Source organism: Staurois parvus, unplaced genomic scaffold (genome assembly GCF_062004578.1).
Source record: "Staurois parvus isolate SC_StPar_1 unplaced genomic scaffold, SC_StPar_1.0 ptg000906l, whole genome shotgun sequence".
In the NCBI taxonomy this organism is placed as follows: domain Eukaryota; kingdom Metazoa; phylum Chordata; class Amphibia; order Anura; family Ranidae; genus Staurois; species Staurois parvus.
In genome coordinates, this window is record NW_028318702.1 from 212911 (window position 1) to 233883 (window position 20973).

Below are 20973 nucleotides of genomic sequence, written 5' to 3' on the forward strand. Positions count from 1 at the left end.
ATTTACCCTGCAACTGGAGCAAGTCAGAAAAAGTCTGCAATCCGCTAGTCGATCAACCAGCTCCATATGAATTACAATGTCCCAATGCCTGGGTACTCAATTTATGGGGATATGGACGTAGGCAGGACATTAGTCCTTGGCCAATTGACCCTGGGGGGGGGGGGTGGTCCTGTAGCTGCCCACAGGATGTTCTGGGTGCTGACCTGCCCAAGTTCTATCGGACCAAGACCGGCTTGAAACACCAAGTTGGGGACTGGATTTCCGACACAAGCGTATTAGTCCGATCGCGATAGTACCAAACACTGTTCGACTGTCGCACTCTAGCGCCACCTAACCATTTCCTGCATTTTCCAGGCCTTCTACCTAAGCCACAAATATGGTTTTTATACGTCGATGTGACCCACAGAATGCCCTATCAGAAGGAAGTATTTTCTTCTCTCTGCAACTAATATTTTAGCTTTTATGAGGGATGAAACATACTTCTTTGATGTGTGTACAGTTGTGTTCAAAATAATAGCAGTGTGTTGAAAAAAAAGTGAATAAAGCTCAAAATCCTTCTAATAGCTTTTATTTCCATCCACACAAATGCATTGGGAACACGACACATTCTATTCCAAATCAAAACATGAAGAAAAATAGATCAAATTTGTGTTGCTCCTCTAAAAAAAATTGAAGTAAAGTGAATATTAGACTGTTCAAAAAAATAAAAAATATATATCCACCTGCGCTCCACAGACTCCTTATATATAACTAGCTGCTATCATCTACACCCTATACCATGGGACACATAAATTAAATATCAAGATATTGGATGAAGCGCTCTGCTATAATAATGCTAAAAAAACAAAATTTTATACACAAATGTAAAAGTGACTAATACTTAAATAATATATGTGCTAAAATTATATAAAAAAATTTCATATAAGACCAGTCTGCCCCCAAATGGCTAAAACTGGTTATACATGTGCACACACAGCAAAAATAGAAAGTGACCAGGTGCTTGGGTACATAAATAGTGTCTTAATAAATACAAAGGTTTTAAAATCACAGTGAAAGGTGCCAAGTGTTTAAATAACAATAAATATACATATAATATAATCATGTGCAAAAAACATGCTATCACTCTTCTGTGAAGAAAATATATATATATTAAAGTGCTTTTGCATTCAGATAGTGCTCAGACCAAAGTGTCACTCCAGTGAATCAATCCTAAATATCCAGAGTGCCTCCTCACCTCCAACATTCGACCCCTAGAGGTCACAAATCATTTATTTAAATGATATTCCAAAAAAGCGACATCAGGATATAACTTGCCCCACGACTCAAAATCTCAATATATACGATGCCTCAGCCATATGTCCATGGACCATGGAAGATTTAAGCACAAAGAGAGATCTCCATAGCGCAATATGTAGTTTTATTATAAAGAAAAGCAGATAGAAAACTCACATGTTCTCAGAAGTGTACAAGCAGTTTCCCCATATCCTATGGGTGTAATCACACCCATAGGATATGGGGAAACTGCTTGTACACTTCTGAGAACATGTGAGTTTTCTATCTGCTTTTCTTTATAATAAAACTACATATTGCGCTATGGAGATCTCTCTTTGTGCTTAAATCTTCCATGGTCCATGGACATATGGCTGAGGCATCGTATATATTGAGATTTTGAGTCGTGGGGCAAGTTATATCCTGATGTCGCTTTTTTGGAATATCATTTAAATAAATGATTTGTGACCTCTAGGGGTCGAATGTTGGAGGTGAGGAGGCACTCTGGATATTTAGGATTGATTCACTGGAGTGACACTTTGGTCTGAGCACTATCTGAATGCAAAAGCACTTTAATATATATATATTTTCTTCACAGAAGAGTGATAGCATGTTTTTTGCACATGATTATATTATATGTATATTTATTGTTATTTAAACACTTGGCACCTTTCACTGTGATTTTAAAACCTTTGTATTTATTAAGACACTATTTATGTACCCAAGCACCTGGTCACTTTCTATTTTTGCTGTGTGTGCACATGTATAACCAGTTTTAGCCATTTGGGGGCAGACTGGTCTTATATGAAATTTTTTTATATAATTTTAGCACATATATTATTTAAGTATTAGTCACTTTTACATTTGTGTATAAAATTTTGTTTTTTTAGCATTATTATAGCAGAGCGCTTCATCCAATATCTTGATGTTCAAAAAAATAGCAGTGTTTGTATTCTTCTTTACAAACTCAAACATTCACTATATAAACTGAGAAATGTTTGAAGATTTTGCTTTCCTTTGAATCACTTAATGAATATTTGGTTGTAGTCGCACTGTTTCTGAGAACTGCTGTACATCTGTGTTGCATGGAGTCAACCAACTTCTGGCCCCTGTGATCAGGTATTCCAGCCCAGGATGATTGGACGACATTCCACAGTTCTCTATTTCTTGGTTTTGCCTCAGAAACGGCATTTGTGATGTCACCCCACAAGTTTTCTATTGGATGAAGATCCGGGGATTGGGCTGGCCACTCCATAACGTCCATCTTGTTGGTCTGGAACCAAGATGTTGCACGTTTACTGGTGTGTTTGGGGTCGTTGTCTTGTTGGAACACCTATTTCAAGGGCATTTCCTCTTCAGCATTAAGCAGCATGACCTCTTCAAGTATTCTGATGTATTCAACCTGATCCATGATCCCTGGTATGCGATAAATAGGCCCAACACCGTAGTATGAGAAACATCCCCATATCATGATGCTTGCACCACCATGCTTCACTGTCTTTACAGTGTACTGTGGCTTGAATTCAGTTTTTTCGGGGTCGTCTGACAAACTGTCTCCGGCCACTAGACCCAAAAAGAACAATCTTACTTTCATCAGTCCACAAAATGTTCTCTTTAGGCCAGTCAATGTGCTCTTTGGCAAATTGTAACCTCTTCAGCACATGTCTTTTTTCCAACAGTGGGACTTTGCGGGGGATTCTTGCAGATAGCTTGGCTTCACATAGGCGTCTTCTAATTGTAACAGTCCTCACAGGGAACGGCACACCTTCTTTCATCTTCCTGGAGCTGATTGTTGGCTGAGTCCTTGCCATTTTGGCTATTCTTCTATCCATTCGAATGGTAGTTTTTCGCTTTGTTCCACGTCTTTCAGGTTTTGGTTGCCATTTTAAAGCATTTGCGATCCTTTTAGCTGAGCAGCCGATCATTTTCTGCACTTCTTTATATGTTTTCCCCTCTCCAATCAACTTTTTAATCAAGGTACGCTGTTCTTCTGAACAATATCTGGAACGACCCATTTTCCTCAGAATTTCAGAGAAATGCACTGTAACCAGCATGTACAACATTTGCTGCCTTCCTTCCTTAAATAAGGGCAATAATTGCCACCTGTTTTTCAAAGAATGAATGACCTCACTAATAGAACTCCACACTGCTACTATTTTGAACATGCCCCTTTCAATTAGTGATTCAATTACACAGAATCAGCAGCATGCATGTCATGACTGTTGGGTCTGTTGGATTTCCATTACTCTACTACACCTGCTAGTAAATTATTTGCCATGTAGAAATATCATTTCTACAAAAAACAGTGATTGATCCGGTTAGTGATGTCTGAAAGCTATTATTTTGAACACAACTGTATATTCTTTTAGAGCTCATCAGTGTCAGATCGGAGACAATCTGTCTACAGCCATTTCCTTCAAACCGGTTTCCCCAGAAGGTGACCAAATCTTATTAGCACTTAGGTGTCACTTCCAGAGGAAGCTGGGCTTTTCCAATGTTATTGATGACCATTTGCCTGAGTATCTATGACTGAATATTTCTTTAATGACCACGACTGTAACTACATCTACGATTACATTGCCATATCTTATCTACTCAAATCTGTACATTCATGTCACATGTACCTTACAGTTACACAGACATCCTGATGACTGGGCTTCCACAGAGAAAGTGTGAGTCTTGCTTTGGTGTTATATACTCTTTGAAAAGACCACTCCTAGACACACCCACCCAGGTAAAGTCACACCCCTCCTCATATCTTCACCTCTAATGGGTGGGCTCAGGACAATAGTCAGTTTAGGTCACCAGCTGCCTTCCTTCCCCCTCACCTCAATGGAGTCCTTTGAAGTGCCATCCCCCACAGTTATTTGTCACTTTATTACAGCAGTTCTCAAAATGTCCAGTTCCTGCAATTTCTTTAGAACTGAGACTTAGATACCTATCAAAAGTTCACAATATTGTTCATGAAGATAAAAATGATTGTAGGCCCAAAATAGTCATTACAAAACACGGAAAAAACGCAATACATGCTTTTCTGCAGCGTCTCTATTGAAGTCTATAGAACCAAAAACGCAACTTTTTGCATTCAAAAAAGTCCCTGGCCCTTTCAAAAAACTCACCGGGTGAAAACGCAGAGATGTGAACATGTCCCATAGGAAGTCATGTTAAATGGACTGTACTGCATTTCTGCAAAACGCTGTGGAAAACGCTTAGGTGTGCACCTAGGGTCAGATGGGGCCCAATCCTCCAGAATTTGCACCTTATTGACAAACATTCTTACCCAACAAATTCTAGAGAGATCTCGGACTATGAGGCCCTATTCACATCGTGTAGCAGAAATGCGATTTTGACAGGCGATTATCACGCGATTTTGAGTGTTGCATAGGGTAGCCCATTCACTTGAATAGGCTGCGCTATGCATGTTTGTCACCTACAAAGCTCCTGCTCCTTTTCCGGTGACAAGCTTCACACAATTTTGAAGGGGGCAGTTTGCCACAATAGCCGCGCAACAATCGCGTCCCATTTCGGGTGTCATTGAAGGATAATGTTTTTATGTTGTGCTGCAGCTGCCACATGATTTTGGGATCGCAGGAGGAATCGCAGCGATTCTTCTCACAATCCCAAATCACAAGATGTGATCGGGGTCTAAAATCTCATAGTCCCTATGGGGCTGGTTGTGGTCACATGGTTCTGTGCAAACATAATGATGTCACACTTGTGTGATATAATTGGAGCTTTCCGTGGGTGGGTGGAGCCTGCCGGCTGATTTAGAGTTCCTGCTCTGATTGGTGGATCAGGTGAGATGGGAGCCAGGAAATAAATGTTGGTTGTCTTACATATATCACTGCAGTGCACAACCATATACATTGAATAATGCAGCATTTCTATATAAAAAGCATTAACAAAATTGTATATAAATACAGAAATCACAGACAGTCTATTCATGTGAGATCAAACTGCAATAAAAATCCCAGAATTCCAAACTGAATGACGCTCACCAGACTTTTATCCTTCTGGTATAGAAAGGTAAAAGGCGTTTTATCATTTGTCTTGTGCAGCAAAGCACTATGTAATAAAGTGCTAGTAAAGGTGCCAACCAGTCCACCTAGTCAGCTCCCCATCTATCATGCTGCAGCTCATCCGCCAGATACATCCAGCTGCCAATTTGCACCATGACTCTGCCCTTCTGTGATGTCATCAGGCTCCGCCCCCATGCGTTTTGTTCCAAATGGAGTTTGTGAGGAGTACAGTCTGGTCATGCATCCCGCTGCTTATACTGTATAACCCATTATGGTGAATTAGACTCCAGATGGCAGCAATCTCCTTCTAGTTAGATGTTGAACAAGAATATTATTGTCCTATTAACCCTTCCATACCAGCGGTATTAATACAAAGGTGAACAGAAGTGGATTCATGGAAACCTACAAATAAAAGCAATTATCAATTTCAAAATGAAGAATTACAAGTACATTATAATGGGATATGAATCAATAGATTAAGCATGCGCAATATAATAAATGTCCTTAACCACTTGCCCTTCAGAGGATTTACCCCCCTTCCTGACCAGGACATTTTTTTTCTGTTTGGCACTGCGCTATTTCAACTGGTAATTGCACAGTCGTGCAACACTGTACCCAAACACATTTATGTCCTTTTTTTCACACAAATAGAGTTTTCTTTTGGTGGTATTTTATCACCTCTCATGGTATTTTATTTTTTGTGCTATAAACAAAAAATGACTGAAAATTTTGAAAAAAACCCGATATTTTTCACTTTTAGTTATAAAAAATATCCAATAAACTCAAAGTTAGTCATAAATTTAGGCTAAAATGTATTCTGCTAAATGTCATTGGTAAAAAAAAAATCTCAATACATGTATATTAATTGGTTTGTGTGAAAGTTATAGTGTCTATAAACTATGGTATATATATTGGAATTTACGGAGCTTTTACTTTCTGACTGCCTATCACATTTCTTGAGGTGCTAGAATGCCAGGGCAGTACAACCCGCCCCCCCCCCCCCCCCATGACCCCTTTTTGGAAAGTAGATACCCCAAGGATTTTTCGGAGAGGCATGTTGAGTCTATGGAACATTTTATTTTTTGCCACAATTTTTTTGAATGACAATTTTTTATTATTTTGTTTGACACAAAGTTGTCACTTTAACGATATATTGCTCATGCATGCCATGGATATATGTGGAGTAACACCCCAAAATGTATTCTTCTACTTCTCCCGAGTATGGGGATACCACATGTGAGAGACTTTTTGACACCCTAGCTACATACCAGCCCCCAAAATCCAGTGACCAGCTCCAGGCTTTCAAAGGGCATATTTCCTCATATCCCTTCCCCACTACCTATCACAGTTTCAGAGGCTCTGAAATGCCAGGATAGTACAAACACCCCCCAAATGACCCCTTTTTGGTAAGTAGACACCCAAAGGAATTTGATAAGAGGCATGGTGAGTATTTTACAGATCTCATTTTTGTCACAGGATTTTGAAAAATAAAAAAATACATTTTTTGTTTTCTTTCAATTTCTGAAAACGTGGCAACAAATGAGATCTGCAAAACACTCACCATGCCTCTTAGTAAATACCTTGGAGTAATAAATAAATTAATTCGGTATCCAAAATAGATATTACGCAAATACCCCGTGTAATGTCCAAAAAAGTCACACGTTCACCCTTGAAAGTAAATTATATTATACAAAAACCTTTTTTTGTGCCAGTCAGTGTTTAAAATCCAAAATTATAGTCCAAATAAATGAATCCTCCGTGTCCAACTTCAACATCCCCATAAATCCAGATAAGATGTGTACCTCAAAAAAATGAAAAAGTAAATAGTGTATTACCTTCAATATCAACTGGTATATACTTTACCAAACAATAAGTGTATACTTAACAAAATATGTGCAAAATAAAATCAAAACAAGATTCAAATCGTGAGCAACACGTGAATCGTGAAATCACTCCGTGTACACTATAAATATATATATATGTGAACATTCAGTGTACACTCCTAAAACAAAATAAATTAAAAAATTAAATAAAATTAAAAATAAAATAAATAAATAAAATTATATAAACTGTGAACACTCCGCAAACACTTCTAAATAGCTGAAATGCATACAATTACCCTCAGAGTAATAGCAAGCCTTTAAAGGGTACACCCTGGACTCTCACTCCAGTGTTGTAGTCACCCCCTGGACTCTCACTCCAGTGTTGTAGTCACCCCCTGGACTCTCACTCCAGTGTTGTAGTCACCCCCTGGACTCTCACTCCAGTGTTGTAGTCACCCCCTGGACTCTCACTCCAGTGTTGTAGTCACCCCCTGGACTCTCACTCCAGTGTTGTAGTCACCCCCTGGACTCTCGCTCCAGTGTTGTAGTCACCCCCTGGACTCTCACTCCAGTATGTTAAAGATGGGGCTCCAATCCTTAGGCAAACATCTCATAACTCCATCATCATTTAGGGATTTCATCAATCAGCAGCATATTCCCATGACATAGCCTAGAGCAGCTTCCTGGAACGTTATACTGCTTATTCCAATAGTAAAGATGGCCGCTCCGCCACTTCCGGTTTGCGTATTACGTCAGACGTCACGTCCCTTGATGTGTTTCGTCACTTCTGGACTTCTTCTGAAGGGATACCGACGTCTGAATGGAGGTTCCTCTTATCTCAATCTGCATCAAACTTGTGACGAACAGATGGAATCTTTTTCTTGCTCTTTGGTTTTCCAGGTTTGGCCGCAGTTCCTAATGCACTGGGTCCTTCAGGAGAGGAAATAAGAATTTAGCAGTGAGTAAGAATAGCCAAGAGGAGATGATTATGGGAGCGGACATTTCCTTGTGTGAGGAGCCGTCACGTTTTCACCCAGAGCTTCACTCAGACTCTTCTTGGCCGCCTCCAGTTCGCTCACAAAGTTCACTCCAGTTCGCTCAAAAAAAATGTACACGGCCGGTGACAGATCGCGCCGCAGTGCGGCCCTGCGGTTGGGTGCACTGCGCATGACTGAAAGGACGCCATATGGCGTCCACCCGGAGGGATGAGCTGCTCGCCCGGCCGCCTTTGTGCTATTGGCCGGGCGGGAACCGGTTAATGTTAATGGTAAGCCTGCTGTCTTACCCTCTCTGTGCCTCCCGGATTGCTGATTCCCTGCTGCACCCACTGACTTGGCTAAGATCAGGAAGGAAGCCCGGGCTTGGACTGACCATCACAGCTATGCTCCGCCCACCCGGCCTCTGCTGCCAGCCGTCTATTCCATTCAATGCATAGGGCCAAAGGGCGGAGCCTAGGTGTCAGCTGACTGTGAAGAGGGGGTGCAGGAGAGGAGACCATCGCTGCAATTCAAGTATCAATACAGCCGCAGACACCACAGACCCCAGATATGTACTCCTTTACTTGTCAATTAGAGTCTACATCTTTCTCCCTCCCCCCTCTCTCTTCTCACCCCATCACTCTCTCTCCCCCCCCTCTCTCCCCCCCCCTCTCTCTCTCTCTCTCTCTCTCTCTCTCTCTCTGCTTTCTTTCTCTCCCTCTCTTCTCTCTCTCTCCCCCCCCCCCTCCCCCATGAAGCTGCAGTGCTGTCACAGGGGGTCGGGGATCACACACTGACCTGCTGCACGATACAAGGCATTCCAGCTCAATGATGTCTCCGCTCTCTGCTCTGCCGGCCCCTCCAGTTCTCCATCTTCAGCCCCTGTGGCAGGGATGTGGCCCCGCCCCTCTGCTGAAACTCCGAGGAGGAGAGATGTGTGAAGTGCCCGCCCCGGCGCTGCCCCACCCACCAACACTTTCTGATCCAGCCCGGCCAATGGTCGTCCTCCGCTCCTTCTCCCCACTTACTACATGAACCTCACTGTCCGTCCCCTCAAGGCTTTCTTATTCCCTCCTTTCAGCATCGGCACATACAGGGAGGACTGAGCCTCTCATGGGGCCCTCTAGTAACCCCGGTCCCTCAGGCAGTGCCCCTGCCCTGTACATATCTCCCCCCTATACCATCACCTCCTACATATCACACACATGACACCCTCTGATCCCGGCTCACATCTTCCTCTTCTCTCTGCAGGGATCCATATTGTCCAGAGGATGACCGGCTGTGAGCTGAGAGATGACGGCACCACTGTGGGGTATAGTCAGTACGGATATGATGGGAGAGAATTCCTGTCTCTGGACACACAGAGAGGGATCTATATCCCGACCATGAATGAGGCTCAGATCACCACACAGAGATGGAACAGTCCGGAGGAGAGATGGAAGAATATACTGGAGAATATCTGTCTGGAGGAGCTCAAGCAATTCATAGAGTACGGGAGAGAAGATCTGGAGAGGAGAGGTGACTGTATACATGTTTATTATCCCCACACAATGTATAGACACTACACCCTATATACACGCCCCACCCTATATACACGCCCCACCCTATATACACGCCCCACCCTATATACACGCCACACCCTATATACACGCTACACCCTATATACACTCTATACACGCTATACACTCTATACACGCTACACCCTATATACACGCTACACCCTATGTACACACTATACACTGTATACACGCTCCACCCTATGTACACGCTCCACCCTATATACACGCCACACCCTATATACACGCCACACCCTATATACAGTTGCAAGAAAAAGTATGTGAACCCTTTGGGATTACGTGGAGTTTTGCATGAATTGGGCATAAAATGTGCTCTGAACGTCATCTAAGTCACAACAATAGAAGAACACAGTCTGCTGAACATAATACTACACAAACATTAGATGTTGCCATGGTTTAATTGCACATAACATGTAAACATTCACAGTGCAGGGAGGAAAAAGTATGTGAGGCCCTAGCTTAAGAACGTCTCCCAGAGCTAATTGGAGCCAGGAGTGAGCCAACCTTGACTCCAATCAGTGTGATGATATTGGATGTGTTGCTGACAGCTGTCCTGCCCTTAAAAAACACACACCTGTTTTGGGTTTACTGGTTTCAAGAAGCACTGTCTGATGTGAACCATGCCTCGCAGAAAAGAGCTCTCAGAAGACCTACGATCAAGAATTGTTGACTTGCATGAAGCTGGAAAGGGTTACAAAACTATCTCCAAAAGCCTTGATGCTCATGTGTCCATGGTAAGACAGACTGTCTACAAATGGAGAAAGTTTAGCACTGTTGCTACTCTCCCTAGGCGTGGTCGTCCTGTAAAAATGACTGCAAGAGCACAGCGCAGAATGCTGCATGAGGTAAAGAAGAATCCCAGAGTGTCAGCTAAAGACCTACAGAAATCTCTGGCACATGCTAACATTTTTGTTGACACATCTACAATAAGGAAAACATTAAACAAGAATGGAGTACATGGGAGGACACCACGGAGGAAGCCATTGCTGTCCAAAAAGAATATTGCAGCACGTTTGAAGTTTTCAAAAGAGCACCTGGATGTTCCACAGCACTACTGGCAAAATATACTGTGGACAGATGAAACCAAGATTGAGCTGTTTGGGAAGAACACACAACACTATGTGTGGAGAAAAAAAGGCACAGCACACCAACATCAAAACCTCATCCCCACTGTAAAACATGGCGGAGGGAGCATCATGGTTTGGGGCTGCTTTGCTGCCTCAGGGCCTGGACGAATTGTTGTCATTGATGGGAATTCCAGAGTTTATCAAGACATTTTGCAGGAAAACGTAGGACCATCTGTCCGCCAACTGAAGCTCCGCAGAGGATGGGTGATGCAACAGGACAATGACCCAAAGCATACAAGTAATTCAACAAAACAATGGCTGCAACAGCACAGAATACGCCTTCTGGAGTGGCCCAGTCAGAGTCCTGACCTCAACCCCATTGAAATGCTGTGGCATGACCTTAAGAGAGAGATTCACACCAGACATCCCAAGAATATTGCTACACTGAAACAGTTTTGTGAAGAGGAGTGGTCCAGAATTACTCCAGATCGTTGTGCAGGTCTGATCTGCAACTACAGGAAATGTTTGGTTGAGGTTATTGCTGCCAAAGGAGGGTCAACCAGTTATTAAGTCCAAAGGTTCCCATACTTTTTCCTCCCTGCACTGTGAATGTTTACATGTTATGTGCAATTAAACCATGGCAACATCTAATGTTTGTGTAGTATTATGTTCAGCAGACTGTGTTCTTCTATTGTTGTGACTTAGATGACGTTCAGAGCACATTTTATGCCCAATTCATGCAAAACTCCACGTAACCCCAAGGAGTTCACATACTTTTTCTTGCAACTGTACACGCTCCACCCTATATACACGCCACACCCTATATACACGCTACACCCTATATACACGCCACACCCTATATACACGCTATACACTCTATATACACGCTCCACCCTATATACACGCTACACCCTATATGCACGCTACACCCTATGTACACACTATACACTGTATACACGCTCCACCCTATGTACACGCTCCACCCTATATACACGCTATACACTGTATACGCGCTCCACTCTATATACACGCTACACACTATACACTGTATACATGCTCCACCCTATATGCACGCTCCACCCTGTATACACGCTCCACCCTATGTACACGCTCCACCCTATATACACGCTATACACTGTATACACGCTACACCCTATATACACGCTACACCCTATATACACTCTATACACGCTCCACCCTATATGCACGCTCCACCCTATGTACACACTATACACTGTATACACGCTCCACCCTATGTACACGTTCCACCCTATATACACGCTATACACTGTATACGCGCTCCACTCTATATACACGCTACACCCTATATACACACTATACACTGTATACACGCTCCACCCTATATACACGCTACACACTGTATACACGCTCCACCCTATATACACGCTCCACCCTATATACACGCTATACACTGTATACACGCTCCACCCTATATACACGCTCCACCCTATATACACGCTATACACTGTATACACGCTCCACTCTATATACACGCTACACCCTATATACACGCTATACACTGTATACACGCTATACACTGTATACACGCTCCACCCTATATACACGCTACACCCTATATACGCGCTCCACTCTATATACGTGCTCCACTGTATATACACGCTACACCCTATATACACGCTACACCTTATATACACGCTATACACTGTATACATGCTCCACCCTATATGCACGCTCCACCCTATATACACGCTATACACTGTATACACGCTCCACCCTGTATACACGCTCCACCCTATGTACACGCTCCACCCTATATACACGCTATACACTGTATACACGCTCCACCCTATATACACGCTCCACCCTATATACGCGCTACACCCTGTATACACGCTACACCCTGTATACACGCTACACCCTGTATACACGCTACACCCTATATACACGCTATACACTGTAATACATGCTCCACCCTATATACACGCTATACACTGTATACACGCTCCACCCTATATACGCGCTCCACTCTATATACACGCTCCACCCTATTTACACGCTATACACCGTATACATGCTCCACCCTATATACACGCTCCACCCTATGTACACGCTCTACTCTATATACACGCTATACACTGTATACACGCTACACCTTGTATACACGCTCCACCCTATGTACACGCTCTATTCTATATACACGCTATACACTGTATACACGCTCCACCCTATATACACGTTACACCCTATGTACACGCTCCACCCTATATACACGCTATACACTGTATTCACACTCCACCCCATGTACACACTCCTCCCTATATACTTTCTATACACTGTATACTGGGGATGCAGCAATATTCCAGCGGCTGAAATGTATCAGACGAAGATATTGTCAGCATTTTGCTGATGGGAAAAAGGAGCTGATAATGGCCACTGAAAATGTGCAATTTTACCGTGATTAGGGTGCGTTTTTCATAGTCATGTGACTCAAAAAAAGCATCAAAATGCAACACGTGGGCGTTTTCAATGCATTTCAGGCCTGGATCACACCAGCAGTTTGCGTTTTTTGTCCGTTTTGCATGTGCGGTTTTTTTTTTTAATGCGTTTTGCATTTTTTTATTTGTTTTGACCAACTTGTTGCCGGGCAGATTAAAAATGCATCAAAAATGAAACTCATGCGTTTTTGATGCATGTTTGCTGTTTTCGATGCATTTCAGTCCTGTTTCACACCAATGCAGTTTGCGTATTTTGTCCTTTTTGCAGTTCATTCTGTGTTTTTATTCACGCACGTTTTTGACACATTTCTTGATGCGTTTTATGTTTTTAGTACCTTTTTTTTTTTTTTTTTTTTTGCCCACCTTGTTGCTGGTCAGATTCTAAAAACACATCAATAACTTGACACGTGTGTGTCTTTTGATACTCATTCAATGCATTTCAGGCCCGGTTCACACCAATGCAGTTTACTTTTTTTCTTTTTCCATTTTGCAGTGCGTTTAGTTTTTAATTATTTTTTTTTTGTCCATTTTGTTGCTGGACAGATTAAAAACATAAAATGCATCAAAAACACAACGTGCATTTTTTATGCATTTTCAGTGCATTTCAGGCCTGTTTCATTCGAATGCAATTTGCCTTTTATCTGTTTTGCAGTTCTTTTTCAGTGCATTGTGCGTTTTTGACATGTTTTTTAAAGCATTTTTTTTTTGGGCAAACTTGTTGCTGGGCAGATTAAATACACAACGCATAAAAAACGCAACACGTGTGCGTTTTTGATACACCTTCAGTGCATTTCAAGCCTGGTTCACACCAAGCAGTTTGTTTTGTCTGTTTTTGCAGTGCTTTATTGCATACGTAATTGACGCATTTTTTTAAATCTTTTTTTGTTTTTTTTTTGTTGCTTAACAGATGCAAAATGCATCAAAAACACAACAGGAGTGTTTTTATGCATTTTCAATGCATTTCAGGCCTGTTTTGTACCAATGCAGTTTGCATTTTGTCTGTTTTGCAGTTTTTTTTGTGTGTTTTGCATTTTTGCACTCCTGTTTTTGACCTTTTTTTTTTCTTCTCTTTATGCGGTTTCTTTAAATAATAGAAATAAAAAAAATTTTTTGGCCAACTTGTTGCTGGGAAAATTAAAAAGCAAACCTTGTGAAAATGTGTCAAAAATGCACTAAATGCACTAAATCTCTGTTGATTTCTGTTGCACCGAAAATGCAATGTTTTGCACTTAAAGTCCCTGACCCTTTCCATAAATGCAGCAGCTCGAAAAAACATAGATGTGAACGTGTCCCATAGAAAGCCATGTGTAATGGACTGTAGTGCGTTTCTGAAAAAAAGCTATAAAAAATGCATTGATTTGAGTCACGCCTCAATGGGGACCTGCATTTTTGGTGCGCCTTTTTTTTTTTATTTTTTTTTTTTGTACTCCCCAAATATGGACCAAGAAATGCGGCAAGCAGGATTTAACACCACAAGGGAAGCGCAATGGACCAATGTGAAGACATACATTGAATTTAAAGGGATGCATTTTTCTTGAGCTTTTCTTGTGCCTTCTTTTTTTTTTTTTTCTTTACTGAAAAGTGCTGCAAAAACTGCTCAGTGTGAAAGCAGCCTATTGCTGTGTAGGTCCCCGCTGCTCCATTTGTATATTCACACACAGAGCCGTGACTTGGCCCTGCCCCCTCTCTGCTCACTGCCTGTGATTGATGGCATTGGGGGTGGGGGGGGGGGCTGGGGGAGGATTCTGCACACAGGTTTTTTACCTTCATGCATAGAATGCCTAGTTACATAGTTAGTCTGGATGAAAAAAGACAAAAGTCCATCCAGTTCAACCATAAAAAATAAAAAAGTTATAATCCTACACCCACAGTTGATCCAGAGGAAGGAAAAAAAACACAGCAAAGCACGATCCAATCTGCTCCTGCAGGGAAAACATTCCCTCCTTCTTTTTTTTTTTTCTTTTTTTTATTTAAATATTTATTAAATTTTTCATGTTAATACAAAAACCCAAAAAGGGAAGTAATTCTCATACAAATAGACATTTATAACATTTCTGCCTTACCCTTACTAAAAACTCTTTTCTTTCCCATCCCACTACCCCTCCTTCCCACCCCTCTTCCCCCCTCCTCCCCCTCTGCAGACTCTAACCCATTCTCTTCTCTTGAGGATTTTTAATTTTTTGTTAACATCCTAGTTCATGTTTTCCTATATTTCTCTTTCAATTCTGCTCTTTCCCACTTTTCCCATCTCCTGAGATAAACTTTCATTCTATCTTCCTGCATATGATATGATCTTTCCATTCTGCCTATCTGGTTTACTCTGTTAATCCAATCCACCTCCTTCGGTACCTCGACTTTCCGCCAAAACTTGGGTATCAACCCTTTCGCCGCATTCAAGAAGTACCAAATACCTGAATCTTTATATTTATTTACAGATGTCTCCACATTGTGTAGGAGACACGTCGTTGGGTCTAATCCTATGTCAATTTCCGTTATTTCTTCAATCAACTTGACTATTGTCTTCCAAAAAGCCTGGATTTTCGGACATTCCCACCATATGTGAAACACCGTGCCTATATCTCCACATCCTCTCCAACACATATTTGAACTTTCCCCATTCATCTTGTGTTCTACACTCGGTGTGATGTGCCATCGTGTCACACACTTATAATTAACCTCAACCTCTGTCATACTAACATTATCGTGTATCAATCTAAACATCTTTCTCTGTCTATCTTCATCAAACCCAACTCCCATATCTCTTTCCCATTTTGTTATAAAGATTAACTTTGTGTTTGTGTCTAATTCTGTGAGTATTCTATACACTTTTGAAATACCGTGCTTCCCATCCCTTCGTGTCTCTAACAACCTTTCAAACATATTCCACTCCTGTTTTATTCTCAAAGGTTTCGGTAGTTTTCCAATAAAACTTTTCAATTGATGGTATTTCCACTCATCCATTCTAATAAAAATGTCTCCCTTCTTCTCTATTAACTCTTTAAGTGATCTCAATTCCCCCTCCACCAATACATCTCTCAGTTGGGTGTCCTCCTTTCTAAACCATCTCCCCGATATCTTGTTCTTTCCCGGAGGAAAGTACTCAGAATTCGTGAGAGGCATTAATATTGAATTAAATTCCCATTTCATATTTTTATGTAAATTGTCCCATACCCTAAAAACATTTAAAGTGTAAATACTTGTGCTTTCTTTAGTTCCCCTGAACTGTGGTGGGACCCATATCATCTGACTCAATCTAATGCCACTAAGATCATTTTCCATTGTTACCCAACTTTTCCCCTTATGGTTAAATGTCCAGTCATATATTCTTGCCAAAACCACTGCTTTATAGTATCTCTTGACATCTGGTAAACCCAATCCCCCTTTCTCTTTAGTCCTACTCAATGTTTCATATGCTATTCTAGGTTTTTTATTCTTCCATATGTATCTTGTTAACATTTTTTTCATTATCTTAAAGAAGGCTTCTGGAATTTTAATTGGTACCATTTGAAATCTATACAGTATTTTAGGCATAATTACCATTTTGACTAAGTTTATATGTCCTATCCAGGATGGATTTCCTCCTTCTAGTCTTTTTAAATCTTCCCTGATCTCATTTATCAAAGAGATATAGTTTAATCTATACAAATGCTTAGATGAGGCAGTGAGTTTTATTCCTAGGTATTTTATCTCTTTTTCTCTCCATATAAAGGGGAATTCTTTTTGTAATTTTTCTTTTTCATTCTTTGATATATTAATATTTAGGATCTCTGTTTTCGTTGGATTAATTTTTAAATTTGATAGTTCACCGTACTCCTTCAGAATCTTCATTATATTTGGGAGAGTTATTCGGGGATTCCCCACGTAGAACAATAAGTCGTCCGCAAAGGCCGCTACTCTATGTTCTATGGATTATATCTGAATTCCCTTAACGATCCACTATTTCTTATTATTGACAACAGAGGTTCGAGTGACAATACATATAGCAGAGGGGACAGAGGACAGCCCTGTCTTGTACCATTTGACATTCCAATGGGTTCTGATCTCTCCCCATTTACCGTGATGATTGCAGTAGGCTCCCTATATAGTTTACTTATCCACTCTCGCATTCTATCTCCTATCCCCAACACTTTTAAGTTGTCCATCATAAAGCCCCAGTCCACTCTATCAAATGCCTTCTCCGCATCAATTGACAAGAGCACCACCGGGGCTTTCCCTCTTCTACTCTTCTGAATAAGCATCAGGGTTCTCAAGCCGTTATCTCTACCTTCTCTCCCCGGTACAAAGCCCACCTGGTCTCCATGGATTCATTCAGGCATCAGATCTCTCAACCTGTTTGCTAACACCTTTGCATACAGTTTAGTGTCAGTGTTCAGTAGTGAGATAGGTCTATAGCTGGAGCACTGAGATGGATCCTTTCCCTCCTTGTGAATAAGTACTACATGTGCCTGTAGGGATTCTCTCCTCACTTCCATCCCACCTCCCAGAGCATTCATATATTTCTCCAGCTTGGGTAACAATACTTCACAAAATTTCTTATAGTACTTAACTGTATAGCCATCCGGACCTGGACTTTTTCCCCCTCCTGTACTTCTTAATGCTATTTTAATTTCTTCCTGGGAGATTTCTACGTCTAGGGAGTTCAACTGTGCTTCACTTAGTTTTGGTAATCCCGCATTTTTTAAGTATGTCATCTTTTTTTCCTTAATTCCCTCTTGGGGTTCTTTTAGAGGGCCTTGGGGGCTAATATTATATAGCTTTTTGTAATACTCCGTAAACACTTTAATAATCTCTTTGAGTGGACCAACTCCCCCTTTGAGCTTTTTATCTTTTCTATATAATTCCTATTTTTTTTTTATTCAAAGCTCTCATTAGATATCTTCCTGGTCTGTCTCCCCATCTATACCTCTCGTTCAAAACCCTATTATATACTCTTCTCTTCTCCTCATCCATCAACCTCTCTAGCTCCTCTTTTTTATCCAGTAACTTCTGTCTCGTATCTTTTGTTATTTTCTTCTTATGGATCTGCTCCAAGTCCAATATTTCTTTTAAGAGCCCACTGACCCTCTCTCTTCTTTCCTTTTTCTTCCTTGCTCCAGCCACAATCAAGATTCCTCTTATGAATACCTTATGACTTTCCCAGACTGTAGCTATCGATACTTCCTCTGTTTCGTTCTCCTTAAAGTATACCTTAATCTCTTTCTCGATTTTCTGAACTACATCCTCATCCAGAAGAAGAACCTCATTTAACCTCCACCCTAATCCTCCCGTCCACCTTCTTCCCCATCCCAACTTCATCACGACCGGAGCATGATCCGAGAACGTCCTTGTCTCTATGTCAATTTTTACCAGATGATCTATTAGTTGATGGTCTATTAAGATGTAATCTAATCGAGTATATCTCATGTGCATTAGAGAAGAAGGTATAGTCTCTGTCTTTCATATGCGTTATTCTCCAGGTATCCACTAGTTGATATTCATGCATCACTTTTTTCAAAGCTCTCAGAGACCTACTCCCCTCTCTTTGCACAGAAGAGGTGTTATCCTTTTGTGGGTCCATACAAAAGTTTAGGTCTCCAGCTACTATCAAGCGCCCTTTTTTAAAGTCCATTAATTTTTTCAACAAGCCCTTCATATACTTCTCCGAGTTTTTATTGGGGCAGTATATATTGGCTAAAGTACACTCAATCCCCTGAAGTCTACCTTTTAAAAATAAAAACCTCCCCTCCGGGTCGGTTCTTCTATCCTCCAACTCAAATCTCATGTTCTTAGCCAAACCTTTTGCAACCCCTTTTGCTCTTTTAATTGGAGAATCTGCATAGTACCATGTTGGATAGTATTTGGATTTCAATTTCACGTTTGCCTCTATCTCAAAATGCGTCTCCTGTAAAAATACCACTGACGTAGCCCTGTGATGTAACTCATTAAACAACCTAAATCTCTTCCCTGGACAACTCAGCCCGTTCACATTATAGGTTATAAACTGTAATTCTTCCATCTTTCCCAATTAAGTCCATCTCTCTTCCAGATTGCCTCTTCCTCTTTATCCTTTCTGTCCTGCAGAGTATTGACCCAATACCTCCTCCCCTCCCTTCCTCCCACCCAACTCTCGTCCCCTCCCCCCTCCCTCCCTCCCCCCCCCCACCACCCCTCTCATCCTCCCTTCTTTTTCCCCTACCCGTTTTTAGGCCTATAAACTGCCTACAAATCATTTGTGGATCTATTTCCACCATTGATTTAAAATTTGGGGCGTCAGCTCCGCCTATGTACGGTTCACCTCTCCTCCAACCGCCCCGATTCCCTCTCTCTGTCATCTAGATTCAACAAGAGTCTTTACTCTTTACCTCCCTGCCTTAATCGGAGCCTCCAAGCAGGTCTCAGCATCCGGAGGGGGAAGGCTAGGGGCGAGAGGGAGAAGCAAGAGAAAAAAAAAAAAAATTCATTTTCTACTTATTATAAATAGATAGTGCCGCGCTCCTATATATTAGTGTATATAACTCTTACTTCTAAAGGTGCTTAAGATATTTGTCCAAAGCAATACATAAATAAACTATAATATGGATAGTAATTATGAATTGGTGGTGAATCGCTATAACTAGTGACTCAATCAGTTAATATGAATTTCAATATATCAAGAGCCTTCATACAGGTGACTGGTAACTATCAATCCTAAAGTGATTATGACTTGAGAGGTACAATTATATATAGATCCATACAATCTGAAATAGTGCACCTCTATTCTGTTGTGATCACTCTATCCACATTTTGCAAAAACATATAAGATTGTGCACGTGCATATAATAAAGTAAGTATATATAAAGTCTTTTAAAGTAAAATGTGCAGGTGGATTCCTTGTTTCCTCTCGCCGAGTGCTTAATGGTCTCCCTATGTGCTCACCTCTATATTTGCCTGAATGAATCCAGGCAAATACGCTTTTTATCCTTCCAGAATAGATGGGATGGGATGATACTCTTGTCCTAGTTGTCCCAGAAGGTGGATGTAGATTTAAATAGGTTCTCCTGTTCTCTCCTTTGTCCCCTTGTACAGCTGCTCATGAATGGATATCCTGACCAGCTCTCTGAGGATCTCCTAATTCCCCTCCTGGGGGTGTCTCCTTCTCCAATCCTCCTTATACCAGTTCGAGGGGTGTTGGTCAGTTGTAAAAGGGAAGAAAACAGACCATGGTGCCTTATCTTTGTGCATAAAAGGAGATTTATTGCTGCCAATTAAGGTGTTGCACAGTGGTATACAGCTCTGTTGTAATCCAGGTCAGCATAGATGACAATCTACAGGAATACTCTGCCTCTGCCCCTGCAGTGCTGTCTGCCTCCGTCTGTACTAGGATCACCGAGCCTCTCCAATGCAACGTCGTGACGTCAGAGCCCCTCCCCTCTGACGCTGTGACCCCATTTTTCCAGCCTATTAGAAATGCTGAGGTACCCCATCTATACTGCACATTCTGTTTTCTCATTTGCTCCAACAGGGGTTTCAGGGATCTCCTTCTCCTTAGGGTCTCTACTGTTAAGTCCGCATAGATTTGGATAGTCAAGTCTCCACACTTAATTAATGATCTTCCCTTGGTCTTCTTCCAGATCTCGTCTTTGGCCCCAAAATTTTGGAACTGGACAATTATGTCCCTCGGTCTTTCCTTCTCAGTAGCCCGTTTGAACTTTCCTACCCTAAACACTCCGTCCAAATCGATCCCATCAGATTCCGGTTTATCTCTTATGGAGTTTAGGATTTTTTTAACTAGTTCATATAGTATTT

The 20973-nt window shown here is 41.4% G+C and overlaps 1 protein-coding gene across 2 annotated transcripts in view; it reads left to right on the forward strand.

Moving 5' to 3' along the window:
• The window catches only part of LOC149442158 (class I histocompatibility antigen, F10 alpha chain-like), a 77763-nt gene that overhangs the window by 28442 nt on the left and 28348 nt on the right, over window positions 1-20973 (forward strand). For both annotated transcript variants that reach the window (XM_089656443.1, XM_089656444.1), the window contains exon 3: window positions 9340-9606. In XM_089656443.1, the coding sequence (XP_089512569.1) occupies window positions 9340-9606 (267 nt within the window). The remainder of the gene's footprint in view (window positions 1-9339; window positions 9607-20973) is intronic.